Source organism: Gymnodraco acuticeps, unplaced genomic scaffold (genome assembly GCF_902827175.1).
Source record: "Gymnodraco acuticeps unplaced genomic scaffold, fGymAcu1.1, whole genome shotgun sequence".
In the NCBI taxonomy this organism is placed as follows: Eukaryota; Metazoa; Chordata; class Actinopteri; order Perciformes; family Bathydraconidae; genus Gymnodraco; species Gymnodraco acuticeps.
In genome coordinates, this window is record NW_022992094.1 from 19,069 (window position 1) to 38,257 (window position 19,189).

The following is a 19,189-nucleotide window of genomic DNA, read 5'->3' on the forward strand; positions in this document are numbered from 1 at the left end:
TCCACATTTAAAAGAAGCTTAAGCTCAGAGAGCTGAGCCTGAATAATGTTAAAAACAGCCTGTAATTTAACAACAGCCTCGTTAATCGAGGGACCTGCACAGTACATAACGGTATCGTCCGCATAAAAATGTAAGGTTGCTCCTTCGACATTTTCACCTAAACTATTAATATAGATAGAGAATAATAGCGGACCTAAAACTGAACCTTGTGGTACACCATTAGTGATGTTTAACCACTCAGAAGACAGCCCATCAAACTGAACACATTGGGATCTTTCAGAGAGGTAGTTTACAAACCATCCTACTGCATGGCTGGACATGCCTATACTGACCAGCCTTTGCTTCAAAATGCAATGATAGACAGTATCAAAAGCTTTGGATAGGTCAACAAATAGAGCTGCACAACTCTGCTTATTATCTAAAATACTCGTAATATCATTTACCACTTTCATTGTGGCAGTGATGGTGCTATGTTGCTTTCTGAAGCCTGACTGATGTTTAGACAGGATGTCATTGTTACATAAAAACTCCTTTACCTGTTCACTCACTAAGCGTTCAAGAACCTTGGCCAGAACTGACAACTTAGAGATGGGTCTATAATTGTTTAATAAGGTGGCCTCCCCTCCTTTTAGTAGTGGCAGGACATAAGCTGACTTCCATACTTTTGGGATTTTGTTCGTGCTGAGGGAGAGGTTAAAAAGAGTAGTAAGAGGTGGAGCAATAAAATCTGCAGCTATCTTTAAAAAGAAAGGTTCTACGTTGTCCGGACCAGCCGGCTTTTTAGGATCTAGCTTGGTTAAGACTTCACGAACAACATCAACAGTAAAAGGAGTAAAACTGAAGGGGTTTTCCAGACCACATTGTTCTGAGTCACCGACTGTGGTGTTCACAGAAGCAGAATTAGAAACAGAATGAAACAGAGAGCCACAGGACACAAAATGCTCATTAAAACAATTTAGTATGGTGGTCCTATCCGATATAGTGCCAGATACTGTGGTAAGGCACGGAGGTAGCTCATTACGGATATCACCGGTGGATATCGATTTTATGGCTTTCCAGAATTTTCTAGGGTTGTTCAGGTTCTTTGTGGTAACTGACAGATAATACTTAGATTTAGCAATTTTGACATGTGAAGTGAAGCTATTTCTTGTCAGAACTTGTCAGAGTGTTTGCAGTGCAGTTAACTTTTAGTGTCACTAGTACGGTCAGAGGGTCACTAGTTCATCACAAAAGCTTACAAGTTGGGACTTTGGTGCTGCTCCTGGCGTCACCAGTAAGGCTTATGTAGTAACTAGTGAGACATATGCCAAATATGTCCATATATACTGTTGTTTATTCATGCAAAATGCCCCGTTTCTGACTGGCTGGTCCCGATATCTGTATCGCACGGCAGTAGAGCGGGGAGCCCGGAGTGCTCTGTTTCAGGGCACTCTGTATTTCGTATTGTGTTTTTTACCATTAAAATCAGATTATTGTTATAACTTTTATGCCGGTGTTTTGAACTTCTTTTATTAATCTGACCAGGCTCATCTGACGGACGGCGCGGAGCAGAAGTGGGCTTTAAGCCACCACTACTGTGTTTGCTTCTACAACACTATTGTCTCCTGAGCTCTGAACAGGAAAAGGCCGACCGGTACTTCCTTCCTCCTTGGCTGAACTTATCAAAACTGATACACATAAAGCAATCCAAACTGTCACCTATATATTAAATGTGATTTTAGTGTAAAAGCAGTTACTATCTTGACTTAAATTCAGATGAATCTTGTTAGAGATTTAAAGGGAAAACTGACCCGCTTTTCAAATCTCCGCGCGTCCCTATCAAGCTGGTTATAATACAGGAAGGAATCCATAGCTACCAAGTAACCGTTAACTTTAATGGTAATACGACAATGCAATACAATCATTACAATACAACATAATATATTACAATTATATTGTAATGGTTAAGGAGTATGCCGGCTCACTCCTGCCCTGGTTCGCGTGCTGCGGAGATCCTTTCGCTCGGGGCAGCATGTGAAGAGAGACCGAACGCCAGGGATCCACCGGAGATATACCAGAGTAAGAAGGAGGGGTTAGGGGTTAGGTCAGCTGGTCATCTTTTCAGGTCATCTCATTGGGAGACGCAACGCTGGCCAGCAGGAAACCAAACAGGCTCACTTTCCAACAAAAGGTCTCAAGGCCTGCATACCTACACCTCCCCCACAGAGCAATAAAACCCTGTTTACTCCAACCAGCCCAGAATGTTTATAGCCATTTTTAGTCCTTACATTTATGAAAGGACAAAACAGAGAAATCAATATAAAACACAAACACAGGTATTGTTTGAACAGTATTCACTTAACTGCTACTATTGATAACCACCAGAGAAACCCAAGGGACCTCTCTTAATATCACAAACACTGTAGCTAGATCTAAGTTGAATGCAAATCAAGACATGCTCTCACCTTCCCCCATCTTCCTTTGTCCTCAAAAACACATGTCAACAGGCCCCAAATCCAGCTCACAGTTTTACTCAAATTATTCCCATTTTAAGCTTATCCATAGTTTGCTAATATGAATACATACAAATATTACACTACAATCTTCAGTTACTGTAGAACAGATCAATACAAATCTTCAAATAAGACATGCATTGTATTACGTAATGTATCCTAAACATGGACAACATGTTACATAGTAAATTAACTTAAAGAATATCCTACTTTTTTATTGTAGTGTCAATGTGACAGTACCCTCTAGTCCAGTGTTTCTCAAACTTTTTCATACCAAGGACCACTTAACCAATAAAAAAACACTCGCGGACCACCTAACTCCACAAATATCCAAAAACACATCGTTCTTCTATAGCAGATTACAAATCACCTGAAAATGGTACAAACAAGTGGCAACATGTGTGATGAAGGTGTTGCGCTGGGCTATATGATACAATTGAAAGTGAAACTTAAGCTCGCTCTATTGCGGAAATATTCGCGTGAGAGTGCGGAAAACTTAAATTGATTTATTTATTTCAAATGTGAAATTTTACCAATATACTCACGGACCACTAGGGGGCGCTCACGGACCATCAGTGGTCCGCGGACCACACTTTGAGAAGCACTGCTCTAGTCAAAGATGTTGATCTTTTATACGATTAAAAAAGGAAATGGATTATATTTTGTTTATTTAAACAAACATATTTTTTTATTCCAATTAATCTGTTAAATCATTTGGATTGAGGCTGATTTTGCCCGAGTGTTCACATTTGCCTTGGATAAACATATAGTTTTAACAAATCCACTATTTAGAGGTACTAGATTTATTTTTAAAGTATCGCAAGAATCAGACAAGATACAAATAAGTTAACTGTAACTTTCTATCTTATCAGATTTTTAATTACGCTTTGCCAAATCTTTCCAACAAAGCAGAACAAGACGCACACACACCCATCAGCAGGCGGTTTTTTCAGTACAACAGGACATTAACAGAACACCAACCTTCCTGACTTTTTTGTACATTTCTTTCTTCCTTCCTTTTCTTCTTCTCTTCTTTTGCCTCGTCTTGCTCCTCCTCATCTACCAGCGGCTCATACGTCTCTGGCAGAAATGCAAAATGAACTCCTCGATGGCTCTTCTCATTTTGTCTGTTGTCACCCACTGTTCGGCTGTCGTTGTGTCCAGAGTGATCCGGGCTCTCCTGGTGATCCACATGTTGCTGATATTTTGCTGCTTGTACATTGAGAGTGTCACCTGAGGCTGTATTTCTATCAAACAACCTCAACGGAACAGATTTGGCCTTCATGTTGTCCGCTTATCGCCGTGCTCAGGGATGTCATAAAAAGTACCACTTGCCTCAGGAGGTCAGGTATGTTGTCAGCAGATGTTATGTGCATGAGTGGAAGTGCATTCCAACGGACCGCCTTGTGTGGAGGATTTGGCACAGAGCTCTTAAAGGTGCAAAGCATTCCTCCTCACAAGACTGACCCCAAAAGCGTTTCACGTTTTAAAGCAGATTCAAATCACACTGACTTTTATCCAGAGAATGGGCTGAAGAGGAGAGCAGGATTATGTGTGTACTGTGAGATGAACTTGAATTATGACTTCCAGTTAGCGAGACAAGTACAGAAATTGTCCTGACATATGCATAAAAAACACCAACACTGTATTTTTCCCAACTCGTTTGTTTTAATTTACATAAAACAACATCATTAACTTAGAAATGTGCCAGTTATAACAACAAATATTTTGGCAAGGTATAAACAAAATTCCCATCCTTCCCCCTCTATATAACAGAACTTAACATTATATACCCGGTTCAGTGTAACAAAACATTTAATATAGCTTAGTATTAGAACTACTACTCGTCGTCGCCGTCTTGACTACTTTGTTCATTTATGCCACGATCTGGGTCTTTGAGACGGAGGATGCGGATATTTTTGCTCTGTGGAAGAGAGCTGAAACAAAAAAAAACAAACATGACAATGTGACTTGGAGACAAAGTGTCTGGTGCTCTTTCCCAGAGAAACTAGGCAGCATATTGAAATCACATGACCTTTACTCCTGAACAGATTTACTTAATCAAAGCTCATTTATTAAGAATATATCAACAGTAACCAAGTCAATAAATCATATTTGAGTGGTCCTACTGCTTTGATATACAAATATATAAACTAGGGCTGTCAAGTTAACGCGTTAATAACGCAAACAAAAATTAACGCCACTAATTATTTTAACGCGATTAACGCATGTGCATTTTTTGTCCTCGGCCACCCCGTAGTTTCAGAGCGCATCGAGTTTAAAATACCATCTACAAGCTGATGCTGACAGCCCCGCTCCTGCCGCCCGCTTGCTGCAGACCACACTTCCACACTCCCTGACTGGCCATCGGGAGGACCGGGAGAGACCTTACGCGTATTGTTGTTGTTAGCATCTGGTGCTAGCTAGCTGCGCTAACGGATATAAGGAGCTGTTTCAATGAAAACAGAGGAGTGACATTTCGCCGACAACTGCGCCGAGCACTTGACTTTATGCAGGTAACCAGACAGTGGGACATTGTACGAAAAATCAGCACACTCAGCTCGGATAGTGCGCGCAACATGATTGCAGCGTCCAGGCAGCTCCCGTTCGAGCATATGCCTTGAGTTGCAAATAGCTCCAACGATCCAGCGCGCGCGCACACACACACACACACACACACACACACACACACACACACACACACACACACACACACACACACACACACACACACACACACACACACACACACACACACACACACACACACACACACACACACACACACACACACACACACACACACACACACACACACACACACACACACACACACACACACACACACACACACACACACACACACACACAGTATTATTGTATGAGAGGTTCCAGGTTGAATTGAGGCGAATATTTGTAATGTTCAGAGGTTGTTGTTTAATATTCATGAGAATTGTTGTCATTGTTCAAATGATAATAAACATTTGCATAAAGCATATTTGTCCCCTCGTATGTTGATAAGAGTATTACAAATATTCCTCTAAGGTACATTTAGAACAGATAAAAAATGTGCGATTAATTTGCGATTAACTATGGACAATCATGCAATTAATCGCGATTAAATATTTTAATCGACTGACAGCCCTAATATAAACATGTAATCAGTGAATACCTTATGCTCTGTGGTGTGAGGAAGATGAACTGTCTGTAGCGCTGACCGGAAGCCACCTTTAGCATCATGTCCATTGAGATCCTCCTGTTCACCATGTCCTAAAGAAAACCAAGACTCATGTTATCTTTTGATAAATAAGGCTATAGAGACCATTTCATGTAATGCCAAGACCTTGCATAGGAACTTTCTCCAAACTCCTTCCTAAAATAGTAATTCCATGCTATTTTTAAGATGCCATTTAGGCACGGTGCAACCTTATCTAGACAAACTTGCAATATCAACAAAATAGGTTTTGTATTACCATGAAAACATCAAACTCGTCAAGACAGCGGAAAGGCGCCTCTGTGATGGCCCAAAGGGAGACCACAAAGCACACGGTGGAGAAGGAGCGCTCGCCTCCGGACAGAGAGCGCATGTCACTCAACTCCACACTGCTTCCCTGGCCTGGCTGCACCTACAGAGGGAAGAAGCCAAACAAAAACATTTGATCTAAGCCAAACTTTTTTCACCGAGGGCCACATACAGAAAGATATTCGAAGGGCTGGGCCACTCACTAGAGGTGAGGTTTATTGCCTCATAAGTGAAGTTATAAGTTAGCTAAATCAATCAAATGTAAGTCAATTGTGCTTGGTACAGCAGCCTACATCACAACTCTCCAGAGGGTTTCATTTATTATTACATTATTACATTACATTTAGCTGACGCTTTTATCCAAAGCGACTTACAATAAGTGCGTTCGACCAACAAGATACAAACTTGAAGAAACAGAATCATATAAGTACATCAGGTTTCATAGAGCTAAAACATTTCAAGTGCTACTCAACTGGCTTTGGATAAGCCAGTCCTATTAGTATATAAGTGCTTTGTTAGCAATTATTTGTTAGTAATTATATCGCTCGAAGTGGAGTCGAAAGAGATGAGTTTTCAGTCTCCCCCGGAAGATGTGTAAGCTATCTGCTGTCCTGATTTCAATGGGGAGCTCATTCCACCATTTTGGAGCCAGGATAGCAAACCCAGGTGCTGATGGGAACTTGGGTCCCCCTCACAGTGAGGGTGCAGCGAGCTGTTTGGCTGATGCAGAGCGGAGTGCACGTGCTGGGGTGTATGGTTTAACCATGTCCTGGATGTAGGAAGGGCCAGATCCATTCGCAGCATGGTATGCAAGTACCATTGTCTTGAAATGGATTCTAGCAGTTACTGGAAGCCAGTGAAGGGAGCGGAGGAGCGGCGTGGTGTGGGAAAATTTAGGAAGGTTGAAGACCAAACGAGCCGCTGCATTCTGGATGAGCTGCAGAGGTCGGATGGCACATGCAGGTAGACCAGCCAGGAGGGAGTTGCAGTAGTCTAGGCGTGAGATGACGAGAGCCTGGACCAGAACCTGCGTCGCTTTCTGGATTTATTTTGTTAGTAGCTCATTCCTTAAAACAGGAGCCTCAGATTGCTTATCATAAGAGGAAATAGGAAGGGTATATTTCAAAGTTGTTATGTAAATAAGTTATTGGGCTTTTTTCTTATCAACTTAGAATATATTTTCAACTTTAATTGACTGAAAGTGGGCTTATTAACACATGAAAACTACTGTGTAATATATGTTTACAGATATATTTAAGAAGTTCAAGACAAGCTCAAGTTTCATTAGTGGGCCATATTCCATTATACTTTTTTAATTAGCTGATGGCCCCCGGGCCGTAGTTTGGACACCACTTTTTACATCACGTGGTTTAAAAACTGTAGCATGTAGTAATGTCTCATGTTTTAGACAATCAAAGAAAAAGATGAAAGTGGTCTCATTTAGACTTTAGCCATGCTGCTATATTGTTTAGTTGCTCTGGTGTGAACTGAGTGATGAACTTACTGAGATAGAGAGGGTTTCACTCTTGTGATTAAAGGTCATACTTCCAGTGTAGCCTCTCTGGGCCAGTGTGCTGTCAAAGTAATATTTACAGCGGGCCGAGAGGAACCTAGAGGACGCAGAGAAAAACGTGAGCAAATGGACAAAGAAGGAAAGATGACAGCATGATAATAAATCTAGGAACCAAGAAACAGTGAGGGTGAAGAGAAACATGAAATAAATGTATTCGCTTTTAAGTTAAGCGTACAATAATTTTTCCTGGACACAATTTGTCTCCAACTGACCTCCTGAGCTCAGAGTACACCTGGAGTCTCTGGTTCATGACACCATCGAGACATTGGATGAAGCCATTTAGGTTTTTCATTTGCATTGCCATGTTCTTGTAGTTCTGCAGAGCCTCATGATACTGCCTAGTGATTGGAGAGAAAGACAAGCGGAAGAAAGCAACAGAGATTGAATTTATTTGATTTAATGCAAGACAAGACAACAGCCGGTCGTGTTAAAGTAATAAAGTGGCATGACACTACATCATTGCATTTTAATGATCAGGGTGTTCTTCACATACCTCACTACCTCGTCACGGTTCCCCTGCTGCCTCTGCTGGGTGCTGATCTTCACTTTGAGACGGCTGATCTCGTTGTCCAGACTCCTGGCTGTCCTTCGTACCTCCACTCGCTCCGGACAGATTTCGGTGGCTTTGGCCACAGACGTCTGAAATCACAGGGTGAACAACAAAAAAGGCTTCTGAGATTCAATGCAGAAGATACTAGAAGGAACTAAATCTAAGATTCAGAATGCATAGTTATTCAACATTGCATTAAAAAACAAAGTGTGAAACAGATTTTAAATTAAAAAGTATTTGATTTTGTCTGAAAATTGCAAATGCTTTCCACAGTTAAGCCAAGTGTGCTTAAGATGGAGTAATATTTAGCTGATCTAATTCCTGGACCCACTCTATAATGTCTACTGAAAACCGACAAAAAAAACATGATTTAAAAAAAAATCTTATTTAAATGTCTGCCTCTGTCTCAAGTTGCTCTTTGTGTCTCAGTTTAGTGTACCTGTAGTTCCTGCTCCTTGCTCTCTAGGTTGCCTTCGAGCGCCTGTATGCTGCGGAGATGTGCAGTGCGTTTCTCGTCGTAGTGTTTCTTGTGATGCTTGCACTTGCCCACGTCCTGATCGGTCTTACTCAGCTCGTCCTGTAAAGGGACCAAAGGAAGAGCACAGAAAGAATAACGCATGAGATTCACCCAGTACACGAGGATGGTGTTACGATAAAACCTCATTTGAATTGGATACTTTTTACTTAATACAAACGTTTCACAAGTTTGACATGATTTGGGCATTCCACAAGTTAAGGTTGAAGGATTCCAATCACTTGTTTATCTTTGTCACCTGATCTTGGTCTTAAGTATTCAGTGGCGTTATTATATGTACAAAAGTGGTGGGGCACAAGAAACTTAGATGTCTATATATAAGCTTCTGCAGTGAGGTTCATGGCTGGTGAGGCACTGGCACTGACTCTTCAGGTTTACAAATATTATATTTTGACCTAAATCAAAATATAATATTATTTTCAAAAGCTTTTTTTGTCTGATGCTTCAATTCATTTTAAACAGACAGTTCAACAGAAGGATACCCAAAAAATGTAATTTTATCATTTAAATATTGAATTGTTCTCTCTCAGTAAGATCCCATTTTCAATAAAATTGCAGTCTTACCTTGACTTGAAGCTGAAGTCCATTTGCCTATCCCTCTGGACAAAAATCTCTATTACTTTTTTGTAAAAGTCCTCCTTATGTTCTTGTAGTTTCAAAAGTCTATCATAAATCTAATCTAATCAATAGATTTATGATTAGAAAATTAGAAAAGTAGGGTAGACATGTGGATATTATCTGGCTGAACAAAACGTGCATTTATCTAACAGCTACGTTTCCCACAGACCTTATTTGGAGCTATTTTCTAAAATCCTATGGAGAAATCTCATTGCTTTTTTGTCGAGGGAAGCCATGCACAGCTTACTTCCGGGTTTTAGGACGCCTCACTGCAGCTCTCTCGTCTCCTCTTCACACACCACACTTTTCGCGGCACACGTACTTACAGCCAATCAGCTCTGAATTATGTGAGATGACGTATGGTGGGGATGGCAGCTCTATGCCCCTATGGTCATTATTTTTTTGCCACACACATTAAATAGGAAAATATTCTGAGCATGCGCAGTGTAGTTGTTACAGTCACCGTTCACTTAGACAGAGAGAGGGAGGGGCAGGATCGGGTTTTGTCCCACATGGCTCTAAACAGCTCAATAGGCACACACTGTAGACACTAATTAGAAGAACACAGACTAAAACAGCAATGTACAGACGAATCAGATGATTAAACATGATCTTAAAATATATTTTATATATTTTTTAATTTATTTTTTGCATTTTGTTGTAATCATTATTTGTAATACTTGCTGCTGACACTAGGTGGGGCTGTGCCCCTAATGACCAGTCGCCACTGTAAGTATTACCTTGACATGCTCTGCATCCTCTGCGGCCGTGAAGATCTGCTCTTTGTGCTGCTTGTACTTCTGCTCTGCCTTCTCATAGGCCGCCTTGCAATCAGCCATCTGAGCCTGTGCCTCGTCGCACTCTGCATACTTCGACGAGATCTTAGATACGATCTCTTGAAGCTCTTCTTCCTGTGAAAGTGTGCCAAAAGTGATGACCGAATTATGACTTGAATACCCATTCAAAGTCATAATTCCATATGTTTATCAACTGAGATGAGTACGACGTAAGCTAATCGGATTATTGTACTGCATTGTGTCGTCTGTACAAACCAGGGGATTGAGGTCCTCTGACTGAGGCTCTTCCACATTCTGTAGCTCCGACAGCTCCAGTTTGATCTTTGCGGCCTTGTTCTGAAGAAAATACAGATTCATTCAAACATTGGGATTGCTACTGATTTGATTTAGAATTGTGTTGTTATTATTTATATACACACACGCACAAATACTTACTTTGATAGTCCTCTCCTCCACTTGGGCCCTTCTCAGCAGCCCATCGTTCTGTTTGACGTCGTCATCCAACTTCCCCATCTGCTGCTGGAAACGTGTTGCCTGAGCTTCCTGGTTCTCCAACTCCTTCTGCAAGTGCCTGAGAGAGAAGAGAGGATCCAAGAGACAAAAACGGTGTTAAGGCAGAAGTTAAAAACAACTACTCATAGTGTATATCACAATGATTGTAGATAAAAAAATCCATCATCTACTTTGGCTTTCTAAATACAACAAGCCCCATGGGACCAAATATATCTACAGCTGGACTCATCAGGTACATTCTGTCTCACTGCATCCACACACACACCTGATCTCCTCCTCTACATCTCCAGAGAGGTAGTTGGCTCTAGTCTGCTCAGCAGAGTAACTGCGGTTATTGAAGACCTGATCTCCGTCCTTTGAAAAGGCCTGGGAACAGTTCCGAGGAGGGGCGCCGCCCTGCATCACTCGCCGAGCGTCTGTTTGATTCTACACAACCACACACAAAATGTTGTTCATTAGCCAGAAATGCTGCATATGTACTCGGGTTATAGGGGTAATGATCTAGGATCAACTACTAAGCACACACGTCTTAAATAGCTTAAAATAACATCATGGTATGTTGTATTACATCATAAAGAAACATTATCAAAACGTTCTTTGTAGATCGTTCATATCAGCGTCAAGTACATGGCTAAATACTGAATAATCTTAGGTTATTGGGACTTTCTAATGGTTCCACTGGGAATGTGGTCACCTTAATGAGCAGGATGCTCTCTATGCCCCGTTGATCAATCAGACAGTTGGCAACGACAGGGTCCTCAATTTCTAGAGAGTGAAGCACGGACGGGAACTCGGGGTGATTCACGGCCCTGACACAAAGACAAAACAAACCACTGTTAATTAAAAAGTGATACTTCATGTTAATTAACACACATCCAATCAGTTTCTCTTTGCGTTTAATAATGTCATTCTATTTCCGCAAACATTGCTAGATACAGTGCACTGCCTTCCTGTCTGTAGCTCTGGTGTAGACCGGTTGTGTTTGTTAGGAATATGTGTATTACAGGAGAACGTTGTGACTACTAGGGCTGTGCAATTAATCGTATTTTAATCGCGATTACGGCTTGCGACGATTATGAAAACAGTATAATACGATTATTTTGCTGGGTGCGCTTTCGCCCCTCCCTAAAAGCCCACTTGGCCACGTGGGAGTGACATGTGTTGTGAGTGTTCAGCGCGAGCGAAGATGTCAGAACAAGAGCAGCAACTCGTTAAAAAGAAGGGTAAAACTATTTCCACTATTCGGAAGTACTTTGGCTTTCAGGAGTCCGACGTGGAGCAAAACAAAGTACAGTGCAGGATTTGTTACCAGGTTGTGTTGGCACCACACGCTAACACAACCAATCTCTTTAATCATCTGAAATACAACCACAAAGTGCAATACGACCGGGCAATAATACAACAAAAAGCAGACCAAAAAGCAGATGCCCACTCGACTTCATCCACCACATCATCACAGTCATCGATTCAGGACGCATTTTACAGAGCAACGGCCTACGCGACGAGCTCGCAGAGACAGAGATATTACAGGTGCCATTACATTTCACATCGCTAAAGATATGTGCCCAGTTAGCACTGTTAGCAACCAGGGCTTTAAGCAACTTGTCAACACGTTGGACAAGCGTTACGCGATGCTGTCTCGGTATTATTTCAGCAGGTCTGCGCTGCCTGCGCTATATGACAAATGCCGTGGGGAAGTTGAGAGAGATGTGGCTTCAGCTGGCTACTTTGCCACCACAACGGACCTATGGTCTAGCCCAGGGGTGCCCAACCAGTCGATCGCGAGATGTGTCTAAAAATAGAACAACAATATTCTGTTTTATCGTTAATGTCCTGTAACATAATCTTCCTGTGCCAGAATAATGCACTTGAACGCATCAAAGCTTTGTGATTGGCCGGCGTCACCCCATGTGTCGGGGCGTGGCTGGTGGGCAGTGGACTATTTCGCTGACGTTGTCCTTGTCAACAGGAGTGACAGTCCGCACACACACAAGACCGCAATTATGGCAGAAGCCAAAAAGCCCAAAATATATAATTTTCACTCCGAGTGGGAGGATGATTATTTTTTGTATCTATTCCAATTCAAAGTCCATCTGTCTCATCTGCAATGCGAGTGTGGCTTTATTGAAGAAGGGTAATTTAGGAGCAGCATTTCAAAACAGTGCACAAACGCTACGAGACGGAATTCCCTCCTAATTCTGCCCTACGCTCCCAAAAGGGGAGGGGCCTGAAAGGACAGCTAAATGCACAGCAGTCCATTTTCACCAGGCCCAACAACAAGAGCAAGGCTGCTACCATAGCATCTTATCGTGTCAGTCACGTTCTAGCGAAACACATGAAGTCTTTCAAAGACGGCGAAGTTGTGAAAGAAGCTTTCCTGGAGGCTGCGACGCGCTTTTTGGGGACAGTAAAAATAACAGTAGCATTTCAACAGGTATTTGATATAATAAAAACTCAAGTTAGATACCGTTATTAATCAGATGTAAGTTTTAGTTTGTTTGAACTTATTCATTATAATTATTGTACACAATGGTATAAGAATGCAATAGGGGTGTAACGGTACACGTACCGAAATTATTCGGTACGGCCCCTCGGTTCGGTACACGTGTGTACCGAAGTGTACCGAACGAATATAACGTTAAACATAAGAAATTGAGAACGTGAACAACTTTTTGGAAGTAATCTCAGGTGCTGCGTCGCAGCATTCAGAGTAATTTGCTCACATTGGGTTCAACGCATCATAGAGCGAGCAAGTCATTTAATTGGACGATCATTCAAAGTAGCAGTGATAAAACCGCTTCTTAAAAAGCACAACCTCGATCCAGAGGTTTTAGCCAATTATAGACCTATTTCCAATCTTCCGTTCCTCTCAAAAATTCTTGAGAAAGCGGTCGCAAAACAGTTGTGTGATTACTTAAAAAACAATGATTTATTTGAAGCTTTTCAGTCTGGCTTTAGAACACATCATAGCACAGAGACAGCTCTGGTTAAAGTCACAAATGACATTCTAATAGCCTCTGACAAGGGACGTGTCTCTATTCTTGTTTTGCTCGATCTCAGTGCTGCATTTGATACTATCGACCATGATATCTTATTGCAAAGACTAGAGCACTTAGTTGGCATACAGGGAACTGCTTTAGGCTGGTTTAGGTCCTATCTATCTGAACGCTCTCAGTTTGTACGTGTCAATGATGAATCTTCCACGCAAACCAAAGTTAGCCATGGAGTGCCACAGGGCTCAGTGCTCGGACCTATTTTGTTCACATTATATATGCTTCCGTTAGGCAATATTATAAGGAATCATTCTGTAAACTTTCATTGTTATGCGGATGATACTCAACTATATTTATCAATCAAGCCTGATGAAATTAATCATCTAAATAAAATTCAAGACTGCCTTAAGGACTTAAAAACGTGGATGACCTTAAACTTTTTGATGTTAAACACGACCAAAACTGAAGTTATTGTACTTGGCCCGAAGAATCTACGAAACAAATTATCTAAGGATATACTAACTATGGATGGCATTAATTTGGCCTCCAGTGAGACTGTAAGGAATCTTGGTGTTATATTTGATCAGGATTTATCCTTTAACGCCCACATCAAATCAATTTCAAGGACCGCCTACTTCCATCTATGTAACATTGCAAAAATCAGGCATATCTTGCCTCAAAACGATGCAGAGAAACTAGTCCATGCATTTGTTACTTCAAGGCTGGATTATTGTAACTCTTTATTATCAGGGTGTACCAAGAAGTCAGTCAAGTCGCTTCAGCTGATTCAAAATGCTGCGGCTCGTGTACTAACCAGAGTTAGGAAAAGGGACCACATTACTCCTGTTCTGGCTGCCTTACACTGGCTCCCTATAGAACACAGGATAGAATTTAAAATTCTTCTTCTCGCCTACAAAGCCCTTAATGGGCAGGCGCCATCTTACCTTAAAGAACTCATTATACCCTACTGTCCTACTAGGGCATTGCGTTCCAAGAATGCAGGGTTGTTGGTTGTTCCTAGAGTCTCTAAAAGTACAATGGGAGCCAGAGCCTTTTCTTATCAAGCTCCACATTTGTGGAATCAGCTTCAAGTTTGTGTTCGGGCGGCAGACACCCTATCCGTTTTTAAGAGTGTGCTTAAGACCTTCCTTTTTGATAAAGCTTATAGTTAGGGCTGATTAGATTCAGCCCCTAGTTTTGCTGATATAGGCTTAGTTTGTCGGGGGACATCTTACTTCTTCCTTCTCTCTGTCTATACCTGTGTACTCTCATGTTCCGATTAACCCAGCTTCCCCAAATGTCTTTCTTTTTGGTGTCTATATACGCCGGGATCCGGAGTCATGGATGATCCTGCGCTCCTCTGTCCTGGATCGCGAGCCCTGGATCTTGAGTCGTGGTTGTGGTCCTGGATCATAGGTCCTGGATGGATATCCTCGTGGATTCATCTTCCTATTATACACACATGCATTTCCAAACATTTGGACTACCTATGTTGCAAATGTATTATCTTTTCAATTTACACACGGCATCTATTGCACGTCTGTCCGTCCTGGGAGAGGGATCCCTCCTCTGTTGCTCTCCCTGAGGTTTCTCCCATTTTTCCCTTTAAACTGTGGGTTTTCTTCGGAAGTTTTTCCTTGTACGATGTGAGGGTCTAAGGACAGAGGGTGTCGTATTGTCATACTGATATTTTGTACAAACTGTAAAGTCCACTGAGACAAATGTAACATTTGTGATATTGGGCTATATAAATAAACATTGATTGATTGATTGATTGATTGACGAGAGGCATACTATGAGAGCTGGTCACAGGGATGCGTTCAAATTTAGTCAGTAATTTGAGGAACTGTCGAAATGGCGAACGCAAATAAAGTTGAGCTCAAAAATCCTCCAGCATCATTGAAGTCTCCGGTTTGAGAACATTTTAGTTTCGCAGTTACGTACAAGGATGACGGACAAAGACAGGTGGACCGAACCAAAGCTGTTTGTCGGCATTTTTCAACTAAAATTGGTTACGCGGCTGGCAATACATCAAACTTGCACACTCATTTGAAAAGGTATCACCGGAACGTGAATATCACCAGTACCAAAAGAAAAAAGACTGAAGTGCAAACCCAACTCCCACTAGCATTTAAGCCTCCACCACTCGCAAAAACTTCAGACCGAGCCAAAGCTATTACAAACGCCAAATATCATATATTATGTTGCCATGTTAGCAAAGCGCTACCTGGCTGTATCGGCTACCTCTGTCCCTAGCGAGAGGGTGTTCTCCACAGCAGGAGACATTGTTAGTGCCAGCAGATCTGCCCTTTCGGCAAGCAATGTGGACAAGTTCATCTTTCTTTAAACAACATGAATACAATGACAAGCAAGCAAGTCATTATGTCAAACTGGCTGCTTAGGTACTAGTATAGTACAGTTCAAATACAGATTATTTCAGCTAATCGAAATGCTGCACCTTAATGTTTATTTTTTATTTATTTGAGTGAATATTCACAGTTTAATAATAATTAAAAACCCCAAACTAATAGTTTATGTTTTGTGAATAGCCTACTAGTACAGTAAAGTTCAAATACAGATTATTTCAGCTCATCGAAATGCCGCACCTTAATGTTTATTTTATTTTGTATTTATTTGAGTGAATACATTATTCACAGTTTAATAATAAAAACAAATTTTTTTCTGCTGTACCGAAAACGTACCGAACAGAACCGTGACCTAAAAACCGAGGTACGTACCGAACAGAAATGTTTGTGAACCGTTACACCCCTAGAATGCAAACATTAAGATCTGTTCTGTTTAAATTGATTATAGTCTATTATCAATTCAGGTTAAGAAACTAGTGTTGCTTGCATCCTATTTTTAAAAAGGCATTTATTTGTATACTCTAATAAAATGCAACAAAAAAAGGGTTTGATTCTATTAATTTTGTCTTTTTTATTGCACTTTGGCAGCAGATTCCCGTGTAGCTTCAGATCTGAGTTGTCTTATTAGTAAGCCTAATTTATACTTTTATAGCAACACTATTTTTATATAATGGCAAAGAAAGGGTTCAGAGTCTTTTCTTTTTTTCCTGTGTCATATGTGGCAGCACTGCCACAAGTTCCTCTTCAGAGGGTCTTCAGTACATATGGCAATATTGTCACCTGCCTGCGCTCATCTCTGAAACCAGACCATGTAAACAGGCTGGTGTTTCTTGCAAAAAATCTTTAAGCATTTGCCATGGTGGCCAAAACCTTTTTATTTGGTCTTAAATTGTAGTTCAACATTTATTTACTTCTGGACCATGACGGTTGGCCAGCCTTCAACGTTTAACTGAGTGGAATATGTTGAATATGTTTTACCAACATGTTGGCTATATGTTAAGGAGTTTTCAGTAGGTTGTGACAGTGCACTGCAACATATTTGATTTAATTCATTTTGGTCCAATTTATTTTTATTTATCATAAGAATAATATGTTTAGTATGGTTTTGGAAGAGCGCTTCAACATATTTGTTGATCTTGTTTATTGGTAAAATATTATTTGTTTTAAAGTTCAATAAATGGTCAATGAATAATCGTCAAAATAATCGTGATATCAATTATTGACCCAAATAATCGTGATTATGATTTTTGCCATAATCGCACAGCCCTAGTGACTACCTTTAGTTCAAGCTGACTAACGCTCTATTCTCTGTGTAGGAGGATCCTCATTGTATGGTTTTCTTGGTGTTTAATGTATGTTTTGGTATATAACCTCACCGTGATCTTGTGTCATGGACACGTGGGAGGAAATGGCTAGTGATGATGGCAGGTCTACGGGCATTTGGGCAAACTTTGGACATGAGGCCTTGCAGCACCTTCTCGTCGTCGTGGTTATCACATGTGAAGGCCTGCAGCTGGCCTTTCAGACACACTTCCACAGCCAGAGCCAGCTCCGGGTCTTTCAGGCGGATAAGGTGACCTGGAGAAGGACATTTGAAAAGAGAAGCAAAGTCAGAATGGTCCACCTGGTGGGTATATCACTGAGAAATGAAACAGTCCTGGAACATCTATGCCCATTAACAACCGAGACCAAAGTCTTACCCAGAGGTCCTCTGGGTTTTTGCCTGAACTGTCCCTTTCTGCCAGCCTCATCGATGGCGGTCAAGAGTGCGGGCATGTGCTCTCCAAAACGCCGCAGGCGATTGGAGCGACTGCTCTCCATGTTCTGCAGGTTCCTTCTGTTGGCGTCAATGGACTTCTGAAACACATCTTGCTCTCTCCTGGAGACAAAAGGAGGTCATTATGTTAGGCTGTTACCACTTCACAAATGTTACTCCAGGGCCAGAAGGAGCTAATATTTTTATTATCATTATTTATCAGAAGCATTGACAGAACCGAAGGGCTAATGGATGGATTCACATAATAGTATGATTTGCAAAAGATATCCTATTCCAAAATGTATATACATTTACTCCAGCTTTAAAATCAACTGACAGACCAGTGCCAGGGGCTTATTTAGCTACCACTGGAAACAACACAACTGTACTGACATAATGTAGTGTTTGTTCCCCTACTTCATTTTCCCTTGCTCCTCCGTGGCGCGGCTACATGCGTGCCGATACTGGTCAATCTGCTGTTCGAGCGTGGAGGTCTGGTGGTTCATGTTTTCCAGCTCGGCCTTTAGCTGCTCCACACGCTCCATTCTGTCCTGGCTCTCTGCTCCTGATTTCTGAGTAATGCTGGAGGGATAAGAAGAAGGAAAAAAAGATGACCATGATATTTTAAGGAGCAAAGAAAAACCCATGTTTTGACTTGAACGCAGCACAGAAGATCCTTTTACAAGATGAGGTCATACCTCAGCTTGAGAACATTTATTCTTGAGGACAGCTGAGCTTTGTCCTTTTCCAGGTCCCTCAAGTGAGCCCTGCACCTGTGAACAGTGACCTAGCACAATCACAGAATCCAGAAGTAGAAACACGGGTCAGTTTACAAGTCACGATGATAATACTCAACTTTTGATGGTGGTAGACATCTTCACAATGTTTTAAGTTGAGTCCATCTGGACCACATTACACAAATAAAACATGTCAGTACTGGAATTGTAAGCTGTTGATTAAAATGGCGGGCTTTGCCGTAGTAATTTATCGATAAACCGTTCCCCTACTTTCTTGTTCACAACTACCTGATTTGCTGGGGAACGACCGTTGCTGCTATGGATATATATTTCAGCACTGTTTAACAACTTTAAATCACTTCCAGTACTGGTATGAAAGTGAATGTACCAATTGTCAGTACAGTGTTTTGTCTGTACTCTTACCTCACTGGAGTTCAACACGGCATTTTTTCCCCGAGCCTCAGACTTGAGCTGAGCAGATTCGGGCTGGAGCTCCTGGACTTGTTGTGTGATTCCCTCCAACCTTTCCTCGATCTGTCTGTATTTCCCCTCAGCCTCTTCGACCTTATTCTGCATCATGACATAAAAACAGATCAGAGAAATAGGGCGGTAAAAAAGTGAGAGGACAGAAGATTGCTTCGCATGGACAAGTACAAAGTTGCGGTGTTCATGTTTAAACAGAAGCTTTTTAATTGAAATCACTCAAGATCACACAACTAATTCTGCGGTGAATAAT

The 19,189-nt window shown here is 41.3% G+C and overlaps 1 protein-coding gene across 2 annotated transcripts in view; it reads right to left on the reverse strand.

Annotated features, from left to right (window-relative positions):
* Window positions 1-4,138: 4,138 nt before the first annotated feature.
* Window positions 4,139-19,189, reverse strand: part of LOC117537507 (structural maintenance of chromosomes protein 6-like) — a 28,221-nt gene continuing 13,170 nt past the window's right edge. For both annotated transcript variants that reach the window (XM_034202740.1, XM_034202741.1), the window contains exons 11-27: window positions 18,877-19,023; window positions 18,415-18,503; window positions 18,134-18,298; window positions 17,661-17,839; window positions 17,337-17,538; window positions 11,296-11,410; window positions 10,867-11,027; window positions 10,524-10,659; window positions 10,344-10,424; window positions 10,032-10,202; window positions 8,578-8,715; window positions 8,082-8,227; window positions 7,801-7,926; window positions 7,520-7,625; window positions 5,966-6,118; window positions 5,665-5,762; window positions 4,139-4,429 (exon numbers count right to left, since the gene is read on the reverse strand). In XM_034202740.1, coding sequence (XP_034058631.1) covers window positions 4,333-4,429; window positions 5,665-5,762; window positions 5,966-6,118; window positions 7,520-7,625; window positions 7,801-7,926; window positions 8,082-8,227; window positions 8,578-8,715; window positions 10,032-10,202; window positions 10,344-10,424; window positions 10,524-10,659; window positions 10,867-11,027; window positions 11,296-11,410; window positions 17,337-17,538; window positions 17,661-17,839; window positions 18,134-18,298; window positions 18,415-18,503; window positions 18,877-19,023 — 2,310 coding nt within the window. In that variant the 3' untranslated portion in view covers window positions 4,139-4,332. The remainder of the gene's footprint in view (window positions 4,430-5,664; window positions 5,763-5,965; window positions 6,119-7,519; window positions 7,626-7,800; window positions 7,927-8,081; window positions 8,228-8,577; window positions 8,716-10,031; window positions 10,203-10,343; window positions 10,425-10,523; window positions 10,660-10,866; window positions 11,028-11,295; window positions 11,411-17,336; window positions 17,539-17,660; window positions 17,840-18,133; window positions 18,299-18,414; window positions 18,504-18,876; window positions 19,024-19,189) is intronic.